Below are 21,280 nucleotides of genomic sequence, written 5' to 3'. Positions count from 1 at the left end.
CCCGCCGCCGAGTCCAAGGCCGCGCCGGGCCTCCCGCGGCCCCCGCCCCTCGACGTGGGCTCGCCGCGCCTCGCCCTCAGCGCGCCGCCGCGGTCGCCCGCGCGGCCGAGCCCGCCCGCGGCGCCCGCGCGCGCGGCCGCGCGGCGGTCGCCGAGCCGCGGGTCGACGTCGCCGCCGACGCTGCCCGGCGCGGTCGTCGCGCAGCCCGGCGAGTCGCTGGACCTCAACGTGCGCTCCGACGACGACATCCTCGAGCTGATGCTGCCCGTGACCGCCGACGATCTGCGCGCGCCCGACGACGGCGCGGACGGCCTCGGGGACGACGACGAGCACTCGGGCGCGGCGTCGACGCTCCTCAAGTGCCTCGGCGAGCTCCACGTCGTCTTCAGCCGCATGGAGCTCTTCTGGTCCAAGGTCGAGGTGAGTCTGGACACGGTGCTCAAGCGCTCCGAGGCCCTCGAGGTGCTCCTCAATTTCGCGGACACGCCGCTCCTCAAGAGCCGCCTCGACCTCCGCCTCGACAAGTTCAAGGCCTTCTGGGTGGGGCTCGCGGAGTGGGAGCTCGAGCCCATGGGCGCCGCGCCCACGCCGACGGCGCGCGGCGCCTGAATCTAACGTGTAGTCTGTTCTCACTCGCCCGAGCGGCTTTCGGGCGCGGCCCGCGGCCGCGTCATGATAGTCTGTTACTCGGCGAGCGGCCGGCGCGTCGGGTTCGGGCGCGGCCCGCGGGGCGATGACCCCGCGGGGCGCGCCGTCATGATGGGCGGCGGCGGCGTCGGTGGAGCGTTCTAGAGCGTCGTGTTCGCGCGCGGCATGGGCGGCCGCCGCGACATTTTCAATTAACGAGTAAAGCACGATTCAACCACCGTCTCCGTAAAAACGGCGCGCAAAAAGTTGTGGGCAGCCACTGCCTCGTGGAACCCTCTCCGCGCCGTCGCCGCGCTGCCACCGGTGGCGGAGTCGGAACCGCAGTCGCTCCGCGTCGCCGCCGCGTCGTAAAACCATGGCGAGCCCCTACCTCATGCTCTTCGGCATGTTCAGCAGCGGGATTTTGCTCTGCTACTGCGAGAAGGAGATGGTGGCGCACATCACGGACGGCGAGACGACGGCCATCGCCATCTCCAAGCTCTACGGCGGCGTCATCCTCATCAACTGCGTCGGCTCCTTCTTCCTGCTCTTCTACCTGGGCCTGCTCGTGTCCCAGGCGCGGACCAAGTACCGCGCCAAGGCGGAGAAGGCGGGCGACGACCGCGCGGACGACCGCTTCTCCTACCCGAAGCTCTACGCCGAGGGCTTCAGCGAGGAGGCGAAGCACTTCAACTGCGTCCAGCGCGCGCACCAGCACGCCATCGAGACCCACGCGTCCTTCGTCGTGCTCTCGGTCATCGGCGGCTGGGGCCACCCGCTCCTCGTGTCCCTGTCGGGCCTGCTCTGGATCTTCGCGCGCCTCGACTGGGCCTGGGGCTACGCGACCGGCGAGCCGTCGGCGCGCTACGGCGGCAAGTTCGGCTTCCACATCTGGTCGTCGCTGCTCCTCATCGTCGCCGCGGCCGTCTCCACGGGCGTCCAGCTCCTCATGGCGTGAGGCATGTGGTAGATGCTAACACGGGCGCGCGGGAAGGGCCTTCTCGCGGCGTGGGCTAACATGCTGCACGACCAGTCTCGCGTGGCGCAGCATTCTTTTTTAAAACGCGACGACCCCGGCGACGGGCGGCTGCTGGACGTAGCGCGGCGCCGCGCTTTTCGGGAGCCGCGCGAGCGCCCGCGCGAGGGCGGCGTCGAGCGTCGGCCCGACGAGGGCCGCGGGCACGGAGAACCGGTGGCCCGCGACGCCTCCGTCCGCCTCGAGCTGGAAGACGACGGCGTCGCCGCCGCTGAGCGCGCGCGCGGCGGCGTCGCCGTCGGCGAAGGCGTAGCAAACGGGGTAGTCGAGGAGCCAGCCGAAGAGCGACGACGGCGACAGGCCCGCGGCGGCGAGCGCGGCTTCGTCGCCGCCGCCGTCGACGAGGCCCTCGGCGGCGCTTTGGAGCGCGGCGCCGTAGGCGGCCGCTTCGGTCGGCACCGCCCAGCGCGGCGCGTCGGCGCCGTCGAGCACGACGAATGCCGGCGCGCGCGGCCGCGCGGTGAAGACTGGACACGGAAGCACCAATGGCGTGCCGTCGACGGCCGCGACGGCCGCGCCGCCGAAGGCCTCCGTCTCGCGCAGCACGGCGGCGACGCGCTCCGCGGCGGCGGCGCCGTCCTTCATGGGATAGTCCCAGAGGATGCAGGACCGCAGCGCCAGCGCAAGTGCCGTGACGTCGGCCTCGAGCTGCTGCTCGTTCGCGCGCCGATTCCGGCCGCTGAACTTGGCGGCGGCGCAGCAGGTGCGTGCTAGTGCAGCCGCAGTTCCGCTGGGGCACGGCTGCGCGATCGACGAGGAGCTCGACGCTTGCTCATTGCTTGCAATCGAGGAGCGCTCGGCTCTGCTCGAGAGCTCGGCCATAAGCTAGTGGTAGCTACTTCATCTTCGCCTTCAACAACAACATCCCGCATCTTAGTGCGCGCGCTGCGCATGGAGAGGGCTGCCCCACAACATTGAGAGCGTCGTGCGTTCCGGCCGGCAACAAAGATGCACGGCATCCGGCTCGTGGAGCCGGAGGAGCCGCTGCGGCGGCGGGCGCGGACGCGCGGCGACGCCGCGTCCGTGCAGAGCAAGGCGAGCCGCGCGTCGAGCCCGCAGTCCAAGGGCCGCGGGCGCCTGAGCGTGAGCTTCGCCGAGGAGGCGGCGCGCGGCACGGAGCCGGCGACGCCCGGCCACCACAGCGAGGCCTTCTCCTTCAGCGCGCTGTCCAACGACTGGTCGTCCATCGACATCGAGGAGGCGACGCGCGGCCTCCGGAACACGCTGACCGCGCCGTTCCCGCGAAATCCGCTCGGCGGGTCGCCGCCGCCCGCGGCGAAGCGGTCGGCGTCGGCGCCGGGCTTCGGGTCGCCGCCGCCGGGCCGGAGCCGGGCGGCGCGGCGGCCCGCGACGGTCGGCGGCGCCCAAAAGCCCGCGGCGCTCGAGCGGCCCCGATGCCACTCGAGCTGGCGGTTCCCCGCGGAGCGCGTCCGCGGCCCGCTCCTCGGGTCGCCGAGCCGCTTCCGGCCCCAGACGACGTCGGCGTCCTACGAGCGGACAAGGCGGCGGGCGCCCCACGCCTTCGAGGTCACGGAGCTCATCGAGTCGCTGCGGCGGCCGCACGCGGAGCCGACGCCCGAGGAGGCGCTGCGCACGCTCGTGCGGGACCGCGTGGCGCGCGCCTACACGGGCTGCTGGGACGCCTGCCGGGGCCTGGACGAGGGCTGGGCCGCGAGCCGGGTGCTCGCGAACGTCGACCACGCGCGTCTGGCGACGCGCGGCTGGAGTCGCGTGCTCGGCGGCGGCGGGTCGTCGACGCCGCTCAAGACCTGCCCGGACGTCAAGCTCATCCGCCACTACGCGTCCCACCTCGAGGCCATCCGCGACGCGTTGGACCTCTTCGGCGACGAGCTCCTGGGGCCCGACTTCTACAAGCCCTTTGGATCGCGGGCGACGTGGATCTCCGACACGCCCTTCGAGCCCACGGCCTTCGAGCGCACGCGGCGCGTCGTCGACGCGCTCAGGAGGCGCCTCTCGGCCCCGGTGCCCCCGGAGCTCCACCGGGCCACGCGCCTGCTCGAGCTCGTGAGCTCGCGGGCCGCCGCGGCGACGGCGGAGATCGCCGCGGCCGTCGCGATCGCGGCCGCGGCCGCGGGCGCCGCGGAGACGCGCGCGCGCGTGTCGTCGGCGCGCCGGGCGGCCCTCGCCGTGCAGAAGCTGAAGCGCCTGTTCTTCAAGGGCTGCGGCGTCTGCGAGCTGCTGAACGCGGGGCGCGTCGCGAACGCGGTCCGCGTCGCGCGGGACGTCCGCGCGGCGGGCTGGGCGACGGGCGCGTGGCCGCCGGGGTCCGAGGCGGACCCGGCCTGGCTCGACCGCGTCGACGCCTACCGCGCCGAGGTCGCGGGGAGCATCTACTCGAAGGGCAGCCGCTACGTCGCGGATCCGAACGCGCGCGGCTACTGCTGCGTGAACCCGCGGTCCGACAACTACGAGATCATCGTGAAAAAGGCCTCCGGCGCGACGGTGCACCGCCAGCGCACCTACGACGGCATGCACGCCGTCTCCCTGGACCGGGGCAAGATCCCGCCGGGCGACTATCTCGTGTCCGTCGTCGAGACGACGACGATGCCGCAGTACGACGTCCTCGTCGACGAGCCCATGACCGTCGATGTGCGCGGCAACGCGCACCCGGCGATCCTCACGGCGACGCTGCGCGTCGTCCAGATCAACGTCTGGAAGGGCAACGAGCCCGTCGCGGACGGCTTCAAGCTCTCGGCCAAGTTCGAGCCGGAGGCCGCGTCGGAGCTCGCGGACGCGCCGCCGCCCTTCCGCGTCAAGGGCACCATCGACGGCGCGGGGGCTTGTTATTTGACGCTGCCGGGCGGGAAGCTGTCGGACATCTCCGTGATGAAGGGCCAGGTCATCCTGCGGAAGCCCCGCGACGAGGACGAGGAGCCCGTTTTCTTCCCCGCGTCGGACCGGCCGCTCTTCGCCTGGGCCATGGAGCAGCCCAAGGTCGTGACCCTGTCGCTGGACGCCACGGACGTGCTCGCGGGGTGCGTCGACCTCGTCGCGCCCGGCGGCAAGTGCATCGTTCTGGACCTCGACACGCTCCGCGACGACGAGCTGCGGTCGCGCGCGTCGAGCCGCCCGTCGTCGCGCGCGTCGTCGCGCAACCTGGCGTCGCCCCTGGGCAGCCGGCCGGGCACGCCCGTCGACCGGCCGGGCACGCCGGGGAGGCCGCTCACGCCCGGCGAGAAGACGAAGCCCGACGACTTCCTGCCCATCTTCCGCCCCGGCGACGAGGTCGTGCTGCTCGAGGGCGACGAGCGCACGCAGGCGTCGGCGGCGAGCCCCCTCACGGAGCAGCCGTCGACGCTCCAGGAGTTCCCGTCGACGTTCGCCTCGACGCCGGGCGTCTCCGAGTTCCCGTCCGTGGACCACGACGCGTCCTTCGAGACGCCCAAGGAGGAGCCGCCCCTCGCGGACGAGGACGCGCTCTTCCGCGCGACGATGAAGAGCTCCGTCTTCAACTTCCTGTCGGCCGCGATGGCGCGCGGCGTGCCCGCGGCGTTCAGCAACTGGGACGACGGCGTCTACTTCCCCTGGACGGGCTACGGCACGACGGTCGCCGAGCTCGAGGACTGGTTCGAGTTCGGCGCCGCGGAGCCCGTCGCGGCGAACGCCATGTTCGCCGAGCCGACGGACGTGTTCCTCATGACGGACTGCGACTTCGGGAGCCACTTCAACAAGGCGCGCCTCGACGACTTCGTGCAAAAGTACCCGGAGATCAACTTCCACTTCGTCGTCGTGCTGCGCCACCACGTCCAGCGCGTGTCCAAGGCGGTCCAGGAGATCGCCAACAAGGGCACGGGGGCCGTGGTCTTCGTCACGCTGCCGCCCCACGAGGAGCCCGAGCCCGAGGCGCCCGCGCCGACGGCCTACGACCTCCTCGACCTGAACCTGGCCAAGCCGACCATGGACGCGGAGCAGCTCGACGACCTGTGGGACTCGATCTAAGGTGTTTTTGGGGCGGTGCTGGGTGCGTTGGGTGGGGTTCAGAGCCCTGGCGCATGACACCCAGGTGGCAGGCCGCGACGAGGCCGTCCTCGAGGCCGAGGGGCGCCAGCGCGAGGTCAGGGCAAGTCGTGCGAGTAACGACCGGCCTCACGCACCGTTGACGACGAGGTCTCGCGCGTCGATCACGAAAGCGTCTCACCCAAGTCCTTCAAGCGCACCGAGCATCGAGGATGCCGGCGGTCGTTGTGACACCGACACACGAGGAGGTTGCGACTCAGGACGACGGTTGCGTCGAGGAAGAGACGTGCGTGATTTGCATGGAGGAGACGGTGTCGCTCCGCGTCGACTGCCCCGGTGCTCATGATTTTTGTTCGGCTTGTATTCTGGCGTGGAAGCAGCAGCTTGTCTCAAAGGCGAGTTGACCTGCCCGAATTGCCGCGCCGAGGTCAAGGTCGTCGTCGAGATCGCGACGGGCGAACCCCTCAAGGAGAACCGGGCCCCCGCGGCGTGGGGCGGCGCGAAGGCCGTGGCCGTGGTTCCACGGCGCGCGGCGGCGTTACTGTCGCACTTTCCGCCCCTGGGAAGTACCGCGGACGCGGATGCCGCGCGCGAGGCGGCGAATGAGGCGGAAGCGGAGCGGCGGCGCGCGCTGGCGGAAGCGGAGCGGCGGCGCGCGCTGGCGGAAGCGGAACGGCGACGCGCGGCGGCAGAGGCTGAGGCACGGCGAAATGCGGAGGCGGAAGCGCGGCGCGAGGCGTACGAAAATCTAGAGCGGCAGCGGCGTGCCTCTGCTGCGGCGGAGGTAGCGCGACTCAGCGTCGAAGCGGAGACAGAAATGCGGCGGCGCGCGGAGGATGAGGCGGAAATGCGGCGGCGCGCGGCGTTTGAGGTTGAATGGCGGCGGTGCGTGGACGCGGAGGCGCGGCGGCGCGCGGACGCGGACGCGGACGCAGAGGCGCGGCGCGTGCGCGCGTGGCAGCGGCGCCGCGAGGAGGCCGACAAACGCGGAGGCCAGCCAAAGCAGGCCAGCCAAAGCAGGAAAGAAAAGAATAGGAGGTTACGCATGAAGAAGCAGCAGGCCAAAGAAAACAGAGGCCAGTCGAATCATACGCGTGGGCCCGCTTATCCAGGGGGGCCGATGCGCACCGAAGCCCAAGCGAGAAGGCAGAGACGCTACAATACTCGAAAGCTCTACGAGGTTGGAGACGTGCAGCTCTTCGGGGCCTGGCAGCCATTAGCCGAGCCTGAGGCGCTCTACTTCCCGGCCCACTACGCGGCCGGTTTCTACTGCCAGTTCGCCCACGGCGTCGACGAGTTGAGGAGCCCGCCGGCGACGCTGGCGTCGCCCGAGCGCGTGCCCAGCGCTAGCTGCAGCGCGCGCCGCTTCAAGACGCGGCTCTGCAAGTACTTCCTCGCGGGCCACTGCCCCTACGCGGCGACGAACACGTGCCAGTTCGCCCACAGCAACGACGAGCTCCGGGCGCCGTTGGACGGGGGCAACGGCGCGGGCCCGGGCGTAAGCGACTAATCTCAGCCTGCAGATGGCATATCCTTGAACTTCGAAGACACCTGCTGATTCGAGTCCTTTAACCGATGCGTCATATTTCGGGGCCGACGCGGGTCCGCCGCGGTGCTGAGCCCGGAACTGCTCGATGAACTGCACGTTTACTGCAACTCGCTCAGCTCGCTCTGCGAAGTCCACTGCTCACGCCGCTGCATTCCACCCGCGCGCGCCCGCGTCCGCGCGCCCGAGCACCTTGTCTTGTGTCGCGCAGAGCTCCTCGGGCACGCGCAACGTGCTGATGGCTCGTTGGATGCGAGTCGAGAGCGTTCGCGACGAGAACGTCCGGATACGCGCTGAAGCCGGTCGCGCACGCGCGCGCGCGCTGAAGTCGGTCGCGCACGCGCGCGTTGCGCGCGACCCGCGACCGCGACGCCCGCGCAGGCATCAAATCAACCATGGGCTCCGTCGACACTCTTTGCCTGGGGATGTGCGTCTACGCGTTCTTCGGCATCACGTTGGCGCTGTCGCCGCGCGACTTCTGGGGCCCCGAGTCGCCGCTGTGCTACTGGACGGAGATGGACGCGAGCGGCCAGTGGTTCGGCCGCGGCCTCGGCCAGCGTCCTGCATCCGTGACGATTTTCGAGAGAGTTTGACCGGGAAAACGATGAAAAGTCGTTACCGACGCATGTGGTAGGCCTCGGCATCTTCATGTTCTCCGTGGTGCTGAGCCCCTGGACGGCGGGCGCGGACAAGGACACGCTCGCGAAGATCTACCTCATCCCGAACCTCGTCTTCACGCTCCTCTTCGTCCAGGCGTCCTTCTTCATGGCCGAGACGGGCCCGGGCAAGAACGCGATCCTGCCGATCAACATGTGGTGGACGCAGCTCCCCATCTCCCTCGCCCTCGTCTACTTCAACGTGCTCGCGCTCGGGGAGGCCAAGCCCAAGGCCAAGTAGACGCCCGCCGAAGAAGGACCCTGTGACTCAATGTGATCGCGCGCGCGACCCTAAGGAACCGGCGCGCCAACTAGTTCGGGTGGTTATAGGGGTTCCCGTGGAGGATCTCGCCGCAGTTCCAGCCCCGCGGGAGCGCCTCGTCCTTCATGATCGCGGGCCAGATGCCCGGCATGACGAACTGCTTGCACATCGTCGCGCCCATGGTCACGGAGGGGACGCGGACGATGTGGCCGCTGAGCTGGGCGTGGTCGCCGCGGCCGCCCGGGTACCAGAAGTCGTTGCGCTGGCCCGTGTAGAAGTAGTCCTCGACGGTCTGGCCGTCCTTGAGCTCCCTGCGGCAGCCGTACATGTCGTCGTGGGGCCGGGAGAGCGCCTCCTTGGCGTCCGCGCGCGTGAGCCACCAGATCCAGTCCTGCTTCTTGCGGTTCGTGAAGTAGTTGTGGGCGCACCAGGGCACGATGGGGAAGGGCCAGGCGAGGTCCGGCCGCGCGAATATGACGGACGCGAAGCGGACGCCCGTGCGCTCCTCGTGCGCGACGACCATGTCGTAGCACTTCTTGCGGTTTTCGATCTGGCCCAACAGCGACTTGTAGTAGGCCAGGCTGTCGCGCACGCCCAGCCCGTCGTGGCGCGCGCGGTAGTCGCCGCACGCCGGCGCCGGCGCGGAGTGGTTGCCGAGCACGAGGTCCATGCGCGCCTCGTCGACGCCGATGTGGCGCAGGGCGTAGAGCACGCTCGACAGGTCGGCCCGCGTCGTGTCGCCGACGCGCACGCCCTGCTTCGCCGACACGCCGTCCTCGAGCACGGAGCCGCGCTCGTCCTCGAGCTTGAGGTACGCGAACGTCGTCAGGTTGCCGCCGTAGGCGTCGATGAAGTTCGCCTTGAGCGTGCGGTAGACGACGTGGTGCGCGAAGGTCCGCGCCGCGCCGCCGAGGCAGAGCGCGACCTGGGGCGCCGGGAAGTAGAAGCTGCAGACGAGGTCCGCGACGCGGTGCGTCTCCGCCGGCGGCTCGCTCGTCACCTTCGTGTGGCGGAACGTCCAGCCGTGGTCCGTGCCCGGCGGGTAGGGCGGCGTGCCGCCGCAGAGCGTCAAGGCCAGCAGGAGCAGCCGCGACGACGGGCTGCGCCATCGCGACGATGGGCACAGGCTGCCCATCGTCATGCTTCAATTCGGCTCGGTTGAACGTCAAGTTTGCTCCGCGCGGTCGACACATCAGTCCACGTTGACCGGGCAGCGACCTCATCCTCCTCCTTACGTCGCTTCGACGCGCCTCGCCTCGGCCCGGCTCCGCGCCGTCGTGCGCCAGTGGGCGGCGTACGCCTCGACGGACGCGGCCTTCTCCATGTCCGCGAGCCAGGCCATGACCTCGTCCGGGTCGTCGCCGTCGATGATGCGCCGCGCGGCGCGCGCGCGCGAGTTGCGCTTCCGCGACTGGGCGATGGCCAGCAGCTGGGCGGCGTTGAGGCTGATGGACACGCGGCGGTGGCCCGAGGCCGCGAGGAGCCGCGCGCGCTCCTCGGGCGGGATCGCGCCGTCGTCCTGGAACGTCTCCCGCGGGTAGCGCCACGCCGGCGGCCACTCGGCGCCGTCGTCGTCGTCGTCGTCGCTCTCCTCCTCGGAGTAGTCCTCGTCGGACTCGTCGCCGTCGAGGCTCCGCAGGTAGCGCTCCGCCTCGCCGGCGACGTACGCGGCCATCGCCGCGTCGACCTGGAGCGCCGTCGTGCCGCCCCGCAGCGCCTCGAAGTCGTCGAGGTCGTAGGCGTCGTCCTCGACGTAGCGCCCGAGGCCGATGGCCGCGCCGCCGTCGCTCGGCACCGTCGCCGCGAGCGCGTACGCGAAGAGCCTCTGGCGCACGACCGGTGCGAAGCGCACGCGGCCGCGCGGGCGCGCCGACGCCGCCGTGCGGAGCGCGGACCCGGCGGCGGGCGCCGCGGGCGGCGTCGCCGGCGGCGGGGCGACCGGCGGCGGCGATGGCGGCGCGTCGAAGGAGGACGCGGCCTCCGCGGCGCCCGCGTAGAGCGAGAACCGCGCGCGGCTCGCCCGCTTCCCCGTCTCCCGGCGGCCGACGAGGTGGTCCTGGCAGGCGTTGATCTCCTTGATCTTCAGGGCGAGCGCCTCGAGCCGCGCCTCGTCCGCGTCGCGGACCGCGGCGACGACCTCGCGGTTCTGCAGCGCGACCTCCACGAGCCTGCGCGCGAATTCAAATCTTCAACCCGACTTCAATGTAAGCGTACGCGACAATTTCTACGCAACCTCTTTGACTGTGCTTCGATAACTCGATGCGAGCCATCGATCCGTCCAAAAATCAGCCGAATCGACGTCGATGCGACCGAGCGAGAGAGGTTCGAAGTTCGGTCGGGACGTCCCGAACCGGCGGTCGATTCGCGGCACGGCCACGAGCAGCGCCCGCGCGCCCGCGTCGCTCAACCGGCCGTCCTCGGCCATGTCCTTGACGACGGCGACGCCCCGATCCAAAGGCGCGTAGTAGGACCGCAGCGACGCGGGCACGGACCGCTCCGCGAGGACCTTTGCCTTTTTCGCGAGCGCGGCGAGCGACGTCGAGAACTGGCCCTCGGCGCTCGCGAGGTAGGCCGCCTGCGTCTTGAGGGACCGCGTGCGCGGCGTCTCCGGCCGCCGGGGCGTCGGCGGCGCCCGGGGCGGCGCCGCGACGTCGTCGGCGAGGCCGCCGCCCGCGTCGTCGACGAAGAGCGACGGCCGCGACAGCGTGCTCCGCAGGCTCTCGGACCGGCAGCGCTCGAGCATCGTCGGCCCGCCCGCGCCGCGCGTCACGTACATGAGCGCCTCGAGCCAGTTGGCGACGTCGGGCGCGGACGTCGCCGCGAGCACCATCTCGCCCGAGACGGCCCTGCCGTTCTCGCGGCGCCGCAGCGCGAAGCAGTTCATGCGCCCGTTGGCGTCGGCCCGCGGCACGAGCTCGACGACGCGGTCGCTCAGGGCCATCGTGCCGCAGGGCGCGCGCGACTCGATCTCGCCGCTGTCGTGGTACCACTCGAGCTCGTCCCGGCCCTCGACGATGCGGAACCAGCGCAGCTGCCAGCGCACGCCGACGACGGCCTTGAGCAGGCGCTTGCCGCGGTCGCGCTTCCACAGCAGCCCCTCCACGAGGACCTTCTCCTGGACCGTGGGCCGCCCCAGGGACATGAGCGTCTCGCGGCCGATGGGGTTCGAGCACTCGAACTGGAGCTCGTCGTCGTCGCGCCCGCCGGGGAACACGGACTCCGTCACGGCCACCTCCTTCTTCGCCTGCATCGACCGCCGCGACGAAGCCTGCATCGACCGCCGCATGGTGCGTCCCGCTCAGAGAAGCCGGGTTGCCCAGACCATGGCCATTCGAAGCTGCAATATCGACCCGGCAGCAACACGCGGCGGCACGAACGGCCTCGAAGCAGCCCCGGGGCCACCATCGACGGCATGGTGTCGCTGTGCCCGCCCGAGGAGTGGCAGAAGGACACGACGGTCAGTAACTGCCCGAAGTGCGGCGACGACTTTAGCGTCGTCTTCACGCGGCGGCACCATTGCCGCCTCTGCGGTCTCTGTTTTTGCGACGAGTGAGTATGTGCCCACTCTAGCCAAAAATTCACGTCGAATCATGTAGGTGCAGCACCTGGCGGGTCGAGTTGCCGGCGGAGGGCCAGCTCTTCGGCCGGCGGCGCGCCGTGCGGTCCTGCAGCGACTGCTTCTCCTGGGTCGAGCGGCAGCAGCGGAGCCTGCGCGACGCGCGGCTCGCGGAGGCGGCGCTCGAAGCCGAACTCAAAAACGCCGGCGGCTCGCTGACGGACCAGTTCGCGGCGTTCCTCGGGCTGGCGCCGCCGCCGCCGGAGGCCGAGGCCGCGAGCCCGAAGCCCGAGGAGGCGCCGGGCGCCCTCGTGGTGTTGCGGGACGAGGCGGGCTACGCGCGGGGCAGGACAAGAGAGCGAAATTCCCAACTTCAAAGGCTCCTTTCTCGGTCGTTTTCCACTCGTTTCGGCTATTTTTTGGACGAGCGATCATCTCTCGGAGCGCTCTCGACGCGTGGATGCTTTTTCCGGAACGCGCGCGCGCGGAACACTCACGTTGAAGCGACGTTGAATCACCCTTTTGCTGCCCAGGCTACGCGCGCGTCTGCTTCGAGGCGCTCGACGTCTGCGACGGCCGGTCCTGGCGCGAGCACGTCGACGACCTGCGGAGCGGCGCGACGGACGTCCAGCGCGCGGCGACGGTGCTCGTCTGCGAGGGCGACGCCTGGGTCGAGCGCCGCGTCGCGGTCTTCTACGAGCGGCGGCGGCGGAAGGCGTTTTTACGCGTGTCCGGCGCGGGCGGCAGGGTGCTGCGCATGGAGCACCTCTGCCGCACCGTGCGCTTCTCCGTCGAGGGCGACGGCGGCCCGCGGGGCCGCGCGGCCTGGCTCGAGAGCAAGGCGGAGCAGCGCGTCGAGGCCGACGAGGCGAAGCGCGAGGCCGAGGACGCCGCGGCGGACCTCGCGCTCGGCCGCGGCGACGGCTCGCCCCTGACGCCGAAGCGCGTGGGCCCCGTGCCCGCGGCCTGGACGTCCGCCGCCGCGTCGCCGAAGCGGGGCGCGGGGCCGACGATCGTCGCCGACGCCGCGCTGGGCGCCGCGCTGTTCGACGACGACGACGCCGCGTCGGAATTCTCCGTGGCGACGACGGCCGTGAGCCGCCGAAGCCACCGCGTGAAGCGCACGGCGGGCCGCGTGTCCCTCAGGGCCGCGCGGTCGAAGGCGCTCGGCGGTAAAAGCGGCGACGCGCGGCCGCCGGCGTCGGGCCTCACGGCGGCGAATTTATCGGCCCTCGAGGAGGAGACGGCCCTCGCGGCGCCGGCGCCGAGCTACGCCTTCGAGGCGACGGCCGACGACCCGGCCGCGGCCTGCGCGCGCTTCGCGGCCGAGCTCCGTACCGCGGTCGACGACCGCCGGTGGGGCGACGCGGCGACGCTGCTGGCCGTCGACGCGCGCGCGCTGCCCGTCGACGAGGCGGCGCTGCGGCGCACGAAGGTCGGGCGCGCCGTGCAGCGCCTGAGCCGCGACGCGCGCGCGCCGGAGACCGTGCGGGCCGCGGCGCGCGACGCCGTCGCGGGCTGGAGGCGCGCGATCCGCCGGCCGGGCCCCGAGGCGGCGAACCTCGAGGAGACCAAGGAGGCGTCGCCGCCGCCGCCGCTGCCGGAGGCGCCGCCCCTCTACACGCCGCCGGGCTCGCCGGCCGCGCCGCGGCGGCGGCCGGCGCCGCCGCCGCTGCCGCCGCTGCCTGCGGGCGACGACGTCGTCTACGCGCCGGGCGCGGCCGTGCTCTACCGGAGCGGCTCCGGCGGCGACCTCGTCGACGCGACGGTCCTCAAGGTCCACCTCGACGACCCGCCCGAGGCCTACTACACCATCTCCGTCGACGGCGTCGGCGAGAAGCAGACGGACGGCGCGCGGCTCCGGCCCAAGCCGCCCGACGAGGTCATGTCGCTGTAATGTGACTTACGCGTGCACGACGACGGTCCGGACGTCGCCGACGACGCGGTAGCCCCGCTTCGCCGCGAGCTCGCCGAAGCCCTCGCTCTCGAGGAGGTGGCCCTCCGTGAGCTCCGCGGGGAACTCGACGTCGCCGAAGACGTCGGCTCTGATGAGCAGGCACGCCGTGCCGACGGCGTCGAGGGGCGCGAAGCGCTCGGCGCGCGCCGCGAGCGCGTCCATGTGGGCGATGCCCAGGTCCCGCTGCGCGCGGCCGTCGCCGTCGAGCACCGTCGAGACGGGCCTCCGGTAGCCGCCCTGCACGAGGAGCGCGCCGCGCGGCAGCGCGCGGCACGCCTCGCGCGACTCCTCGGAGTGCTGCCAGGAGTTCTTGTCGTAGAGCACGCGGTTGGCGTCGACGACGCGCGGCGCGACGACGTCCGCGTCCGCCTCGAGGAGCCGCGGCACGATCAACGGCGGGAACGACGCGAGGTCGCTGTCGAGCCAGAGCGTCCAGGCGATCGTGACGCCGAGGAACGGCACGCCGAGCGCCGTGAACGCGAGCTTGTTGCGCGCGCGGGCGAGGCGGCTCCGCCGCTGTCGCTGCACGGCCGGGTCGTGGCGGTCGTCGTGCTTCGCGATCTCGCCGTCGACGTTGCGGCCCGTCTCCGGCACGACGAGCACGGACCCGAAGCCCGCCGCGAGGATGGCGCGCTTCGACGCTTTCACGATGGGCATCGACGTCTTGTCGACGAGGAACGCGACGCGGCAGGTCTTCAGCACGAGGCCGCCGAGGGACCGCAGGTTCCGCACGTAGCGGTCGTGGCGGCTCTCGTGCGTGCGGTGCACGGGCGTCAGGATGGCGACGCCGGAGACGTTCTGCGCGGCGGCGACGGCGCAGCAGGCGCACAGCCAGCGCATCGCCTTTGCTTCTAGTGCAAATCCATGGGCTGCCCCATCGTCGCGAACTGAATCACTGCAAGTTGTAGATGTTTACTTAGAAGGAGGCAGCCCATCATTGATTTCCGAGGTGGACGTCGGCGCGAGGCCGCGGCGGTCGCAGCACCATGGTGAACTCGCTCCCCGACGACATGGGCCCCATCGACCCGGCGAAGCGGGACCCGAACCTGCCGCCGGCCAAGTACCTCGGCAAGCCCCACATCGGCCAGGTGAAGCACGAGAGCGACGTCAAGGGCATGGCCTGGAGCCCCGACGGGACGATGATGGCCGCGGGCGGCTACGACAAGAAGATCATCATCTGGGACGTCGAGACCTTCGACAAGGTGCGCACCATCGAGACCGAGGACTGGGTCGAGTGCCTCGACTGGAGCCCCGACGGCGAGCTCATCGGCTGCGGCGGCGGCTTCGACAAGAAGGGCAAGATCTACGAGTTCGAGACGGGCGAGCTCATGGAGGACCTCGAGCACGGGGGCATCGTCTACGCCTGCGCCTTCGCGCCCAAGGCCAACGTCTTCGCCTGCGGCTGCTTCGAGAAGATGGTGACGCTGTGGCACTCGACGCGGGGCCACATGATCACGTCCATCACGACGGAGGGCGTGCTCAAGGCGCTGGCCTGGCACCCGGAGAACACGGCCATCGCGTCCGGGGGCTTCTGCGCGGCGGTGACGGTCTGGAAGATGAACGTCGACGAGGAGAAGCCCAAGGAGGAGATTCTGTGGCGCAACGAGTTGGAGAACATCGCCGCGGACTGCCGGAGCCTCGCCTACAGCGCCGACGGCACGAAGCTCGTGAGCGGCGACTGGGCCGACAAGCTGATCTTGTGGGACTCGGCGACGGGCGAGAAGATCTGGGAGATCGCGAACCCGGAGGAGAAGCACTACTTCGCCGTCGCGTTCTCGCCGGAGATGGACGTCGTCGTCGCGGGCGGCTGGGACTGGCGCGCGACCATGTACCGCGTCGCCGACAAGGAGAAGCTCGACGACTGCTACATCGGCGCGGAGACGGAAGACCACGTCGGCGGCCAGACCGTCCGCAACGTCCGCTTCTCGCCCGACGGCAAGGTCGTCGCGTTCTGCTCCGACGACCGGCAGGTCCACTTCTGGCCCCGCGACGACAAGACGCGGCTCCCCATCGGCGCCGAGGAGGACGTCGAGTGAGCAGGCGGGGTCGACGGAGGGCGTTAAAAGTGCGCCTCCTCTCTTCACGTTGAACTGCTCGATGTTTTGTTGAGCCACGGCCGAGCTCGGTCTTATCCGCAGAGCGGCGTCTCGCGCGCGGGCGCGACAACGGCGAAGCGCGCGCGACAACGGCGAAGCCCCAAAGGGCAGTCGTCGTGCGGGCAGGTGTTTCGAACGCATGATACGCTGTAAGAACCTGGTTCGCCGCGGCGACGTCGGCGCTGAAGAGCGCGCCTCAGTCTATGCGTTTCTCCTCGGTGCACTGCGCCGACCGGGGCGCTCGAGCGCTGAGAGCCCACGGCGCAGTCCCCGAAGCGCGTTATCATTGCGTGTCCTGCCACAAGATGTCATTCAGCATATCGCGCAGCTCTCACACGAGCCGCGGTACGTTGCGGAATTCGCGCTCGAGCCCGACGAGTCGTATGCTTTCGAATTCGGCACAGCGCTTCCGCGACTCACGCAGTTGGACTGCAAAATCTCAGAGCTCGCTGTGACCTGCCTGGAATTTGGTGGCGACCTTCCATGGTTGGAGACCATCATGTTGAAACAACCCATTCTGCGGTCGAGGGTCTACGTCGAGCTGAGGCTGTCGAGTGTCTGGTATGGCACGACTGTCTCGTGCCGTTTCCTATCAAACCAACCTGGGGGACTAATCCTATGGTTCAGTAACGATGGTGGCACGGGTAATAGAGAAACTGTTGAATTGGTGATGCATGGACGGCACTACGAAATTCCGGCTCTCGCCGATTCTTGGACGTGGGTCGATGAACCGTTGGTGGTCCGAATCCTCGTCGATACGCTCCATGGGTGTGTGACTTTTTGCTTGAATGACGTCGCAGGTCTGTGTGTGCGACTTAGTGAGCCACAGTCAAAATGGGAGCGTACTCCAATGATCATCCAGTGCGAGGATTTCCCATATGACAACGGTGCTGATGAAACACGAATGATGCAGACCGCTGTTTCTTCGCCGCCATGTCCACCATTCGTGCTTTGCACGGCAGCTTACCCCAAGAGTGCCAGCGAACTCATCGATTCTGGCTCACTTGTATCTGCCGGGGCAGAGGAGTCGTGGGGAAACTACCCAGCCACACAGTGGGAGACTTGAGGCTAAGCCCATGCACTCGTGCAACCCCAGTTCTGTCTAGACGATTAGGCGCCTTGAAAAACAAGAGGGACCTACGCGGGCACGCAGCCGCAGACCTGGACGCCGTCGACGTCCTCCTCGGTCCGGCCGCCGGGGACCTCCGCGTCGCCGAAGAGGTCCATGGTGATCTGCGGGCCGCAGGCCTCCTTCTCCTTGGCGAGCTTCGCCTTCGTCTCCGCGACCTTGAGGGCCTTGACCTCGTTCTGGAGGTCGCGGATGATGTCCAAATACTGCTTCGCCTGGTCGTCGCTGCCGCTCGCGCGCTTCTGGACCTCGCCGAGGTCCTTGCGGAGCGAGTCGAGCATGCGCATCAGACGCGCGCGCTCGCTCTTGAGCTTGTCGACGTCCTGGAGGTCGCGCTTGCGCTGGACCTTGCGGCGGATGGCGAGGACCATGCGCACGTTCGACTGGAGCGTCGTCGCGGCGCGCGCGCCGCGGCGCGCGACGCGCGCGGCCGCGGCCGCGCGCCGCGCGCGGGGCACGCGCGCGAGCGCCAGCTGCAGCGCCACGGCGCCGCGGCGGCGCCGCCGGGCGACGCGGAAGCGCCGCGCGCACTGGAAGCAGACGACGGCGAGGCGCGACCGCGCGAAGCGGCGCCGCGCGGCGTTCCGCCGGCTCCGGGTCTGCACCAAGACCGCCTTCGCGCGGCGCCGCGCGAAGCGGAACTTGAGCTTGGCGACGAAGAAGGCCGCCATGAATTTCAGGCGGCCGTAGGCGTGCCTCCGGACCGCGCCGCGCGCGACCGTCTGCACGGCCGTCGCCGACCGCATGAGCCGGTGGCTCAGGAGGCTCTCGAGGCCGTCGTAGGAGAACTGGCGCAGGAAGACCTTCGTGAGGCCCACGGCGGCGCCCAGGACCCGGTTCCGCCCCTCCACGTCGCCCGCCGCGACGTCCTCGTCCGGGAAGAGGCACCCGAAGGCCTTGTCCAAGACGACGTCCGCGGCCCGGCGCGCGTCGCCCGCGTCGGAGCTGTCCGCGAGCGACCAGGCCGCGTCGTCGGCGGCCAGGGCCTTGTAGCGCGCCGCGAACTCGCCGTGGGGCATGCGCACGGCGTAGCCCGCGCGCGCGACGCGGACGGCCTCTAGGACGCCGCAGTAGCGGAGCTGCTCGACGAGCCTCTTCGCGTCGACGAGGCCCGGCTTGTTCCGGTCGTTGGGCTTGAGGCAGCGCACGTAGGACGGCGCCGTCAGCGCGACGCGGTCCATGAGGCACCGCAGCTGGAACTTGAACTGCGTCGCGAGCGTCATCTTGCCGCCCTCGGAGAGGCTGCCGACGGACGACCGCCGGCGGCTCACGGAGCCGCGGCGCACGTTGCCCGGCGTCTTCGGCGACGCGGCCATGGCCGCCGCGTCCTCGACGGCCTGCTGCTCCAGGAGCACGAGCGGGAACGTCACGCACTCCCGCGACGAGCCCTTCAACAGCCCGTCGAGGTCCGACGACCGCGCGTCGCGGTTCTTCGCGAGGAAGCCCTCGGTGAGGTATTCGACGCTGCCCGCGTAGTGGCGGATGCGGAAGGCGCCCTCGGCGCGCAGGACGTCGCCCGCGTCGAAGTCGGGGTGGTAGACGTCGGCGCCCGCGGCGAAGACGTTCTTCTTCTTCTTCGAGGGCTTCGGCTTCTCCGTCTCCGGCGCCGCGCCCCCGAAGGACCGGTAGAGCTTCGTCGCCAGCGCCTTGTCCGTGCCGTTGGGGAACCAGCACTCGTCGTCGACGAGCTTCAGCACGCCCGGGCTGCCCTCGAGGAGCTTGAGCACGGACACGTTCGACGGGAAGTCGACGAAGCTCCACTCGACGCGCTCCGCGACGTACTCCTTCTGCTCCGACTCGAACACAAAGTCGTTGAAGTTCTTCTGCATGCGCTCGTTCGTGTAGTTGATCAGGAGCTGCTCGAAGGAGTTGCCGTCGTCGAACACCTCGAAGCCGAAGATGTCCAAAATGCCGATGAACGCCGCGCGGCGCCGCGCCTCCGGCGGCGCCGCGCCGTTGCGGCCGCCCTTGCGCGACGTCGGCGCCGGCGGCGTGAAGCCGCTGTGGCCACCCGAATCCTTCAAAGCGCCGTTGACCTCCGCGACGACGTGCGCGAAGAGCAGGGCGTAGACGGCCTTGCACGCGCCGACGCACGCCTCGCGCGCCTCGCGCGCGGACACGCTCGTCTCGATCTTCGAATCCTCGCGCGCGCCCTCCTCCTTGACGGCCAACGACCGCGTCGTCAGCGCCTTCGCGACGTCCGCCGGCTCCAGGCCCAGGAGCGCCGCGGCCGCGTCCAGATCGCCCTTCGACGCTTCCGCGACGACGGCCTTGTTGTCCACCGTCGCGTGCTCCTCCTCCTCGAACTGGACGTTGCCTAGACGGAGCAGGCCCGCGAGGCAGGCGTAGAGCGCGCGCATGTCGTCGCCGCGGATGCCCATGACGTCGCCGGCCCGCCGGACCTCGCGGAGCATCGCCGCGTCGTCGACGCCGTCGTCGCGGTCCCGCCGCGACGACGACGCCAACAAATCCCAGGCCTCCGGCGCGGCGCAGCCCGTCAAGCCGTGCGCGTCGCGCTCCTCGCCCGCCTCGAGGCCGTTGCAGAGCTCGTAGACCGCGTGGAACGTCCGCTCGCCGTCGGCCTGGTGCACGAGGCGCACCTTCTCCAGCAGGTAGGTCTTGATGTTCGCGCCGTGGAGGCGCCCGACGCCGTCGAACTCGAGCTCGATCCACTTGCCGAAGCGGCTGCTGTTGTCGTTGCGGAGCGTCCGCGCGTTGCCCCACGACTCGAGGAGCGGGTTCGACTCCAAGACGTGGCGCTCGACGGACTCGGCCTTGGGCTCGAGGCGCGCCGTCTCCGTGACGTCCTTGAGCCCCCGCGCGGCGGAGACGATGGCGAGGTAGCGCATGATGATCTTCGCGCTCTCCGTCTTGCCCGCGCCCGACTCTCCCGATACTAAAATGGACTGGTCCGCGGCGCCGGACGCCGCGCCGCTCGCGGCGTCGACGAGGCCCCGCAGCATGGCGCGGTAGGCCTTGTCCGCAACCCCATAAACGTGGGGCAGGGGCGCCGCGCAGCTGTCCGGCGACGCGAAGCGCGCGGCGCCGACGCGCCGGTACGACTCCAAGGTCTCGGGCGCGTACAAATTCGGGACGCGCTTGAAGGGGTTCACGGCCAGCAGGATCGACCCGACGGACGTGTAGATGCTCTTGTGGTCGTAGCGCCGCTTCAGGGCCTCCAGGATCGCCGGCTCGTGGAGGTGCGCGAGGGCCTATTGTACGCGAGTTTCGTCGCGCGAAGCCGCGGGCGGGACGCGGGCGGACGCGCGATGAGGTCGTGGACGTCGAGGACGCCGCGCGAGTCCTTGAAGACGTTCCGCGGCAGCAGGGGTCGGTCGTCGGCCGTCTGCGTGACGCGCCGCAGGTCGCCGCCGACGCAGCGCACCTCGAACTCGACGCTGCCGTCTTCCGCCTCCTTGCGGTTCTCGACGGTCGCGGGGACCCAGAGCGCGTCGCCGTCGGCGATCCACACGGGCGCCCCGCGCGGCTCGTGCTGCTCGCCGTTGAACGTCTGCCGCGGGGACGACGCCATGTCCCCCCGCCGCGCCAGGATGCGGATGGTCCCAGCCAGCCACGTCTCGGGCTGCCTCGCGACGATGTTTCCTTTCAACCACAGCTGTAACGCCGTATTGCTGCCCGACGTGCCTCTAAAACATCTCGGCCGAGCTCGGCGTCGGCCTTGGTGCGCCGCGGCGCCGCCCACGCGGCCCCCGCCTCGCGCCGCCGGTGCCATGTCGGCGGCGAACTACCGGAATGGCGAGATGGCGGCGCACGCGCGGAACCTGGGCTTCACGCTGGCCTGCCTCAAGGAGGGCGCGCGGCGCATCGACGCCCTCGACGCGCGCGACACGGCGGAGACGCTGCGGCCGCTCCTGGGCGAGTTCGAGGAGCTCGTGTCGACGCTCGAGGCGCGGCGCTACGAGAAGATCGCGCTCGGGGACCTGCGGGGCCAGCCGCCGATCCCGCTCGGCGGCTCGAAGCGGCGGAAGGCGTCGTGGGACATGGGCAGCTTCGACCGCCTGCGGCAACTCGTCGGCGGCGACCGCCGGCGGGGCGGCGGCCGATCCAGCGGCGAGAGCTTCGAGGCCATGCGCGACCGGCGCCGCGAGCCGCGCGACGCGGACCCGCCCGCGCGGCGGCGGCCGTCCGACATCCTCACGCGGCAGCTCGGCGGCGGCAAGCAGCGGTCCGAGAGCTTCGGCGCCTCCGAGTCCGACGCGCCGCCGAACCGGCGGCGGCCGAGCCTGCCGCCGGCGGACGGCGCGCCGCACCCGCTCGACGACGCGCTCGCGGCGTCGCGCGGCTCCGGCGCCGCCGACGACCGGCGCCGCTTCCCCGGCGCCCGGGAGGAGCCGCCGACGCCGGAGCTCGCCGGGGGCGGCTTCCTGCGGCCGTCGCTGGACCTCGACCTGCCGCCGAAGCTCGCCGCGGCCTCGA

General features: G+C 70.8%; 5 protein-coding genes across 5 annotated transcripts; 2 read left to right on the top strand and 3 right to left on the bottom strand.

Annotated features, from left to right (window-relative positions):
• Positions 1-1,315: 1,315 nt before the first annotated feature.
• Positions 1,316-1,576, top strand: AURANDRAFT_17741 (hypothetical protein; the record flags this gene model as incomplete). The annotated part of the gene is made up of 1 exon (XM_009037495.1): positions 1,316-1,576. A coding segment is annotated over one exon (261 nt), but the record flags the coding sequence as incomplete, so codon positions are not given.
• A 6,578-nt stretch (positions 1,577-8,154) lies between these two features.
• On the bottom strand, positions 8,155-11,391 carry AURANDRAFT_63263 (hypothetical protein; the record flags this gene model as incomplete). Its single annotated transcript, XM_009037392.1, has 3 exons — positions 8,155-9,205; positions 9,341-10,273; positions 10,457-11,391. 3 exons carry the CDS (start codon positions 11,389-11,391, stop codon positions 8,155-8,157), a joined length of 2,919 nt encoding a protein of 972 aa, XP_009035640.1.
• A 2,173-nt stretch (positions 11,392-13,564) lies between these two features.
• AURANDRAFT_63262 (hypothetical protein) lies at positions 13,565-14,458 on the bottom strand (the record flags this gene model as incomplete). Its single annotated transcript, XM_009037391.1, has 1 exon — positions 13,565-14,458. One exon carries the CDS (start codon positions 14,456-14,458, stop codon positions 13,565-13,567), a length of 894 nt encoding a protein of 297 aa, XP_009035639.1.
• A 146-nt stretch (positions 14,459-14,604) lies between these two features.
• On the top strand, positions 14,605-15,654 carry AURANDRAFT_63261 (hypothetical protein; the record flags this gene model as incomplete). Its single annotated transcript, XM_009037496.1, has 1 exon — positions 14,605-15,654. One exon carries the CDS (start codon positions 14,605-14,607, stop codon positions 15,652-15,654), a length of 1,050 nt encoding a protein of 349 aa, XP_009035744.1.
• Positions 15,655-16,851: 1,197 nt separating this feature from the next.
• On the bottom strand, positions 16,852-20,052 carry AURANDRAFT_24242 (hypothetical protein; the record flags this gene model as incomplete). The annotated part of the gene is made up of 5 exons (XM_009037390.1): positions 16,852-17,712; positions 17,755-18,075; positions 18,178-18,339; positions 18,406-18,810; positions 18,880-20,052. Coding segments are annotated over 5 exons (2,922 nt in total), but the record flags the coding sequence as incomplete, so codon positions are not given.
• Between the last annotated feature and the right edge of the window lie 1,228 nt (positions 20,053-21,280).

The sequence above is a fragment of the Aureococcus anophagefferens genome, assembly GCF_000186865.1.
Source record: "Aureococcus anophagefferens unplaced genomic scaffold AURANscaffold_6, whole genome shotgun sequence".
Taxonomy (NCBI): domain Eukaryota; class Pelagophyceae; order Pelagomonadales; family Pelagomonadaceae; genus Aureococcus; species Aureococcus anophagefferens.
Note: the sequence above shows the minus strand (reverse complement) of the source record. Positions and strands in the feature narration are given on the sequence as shown.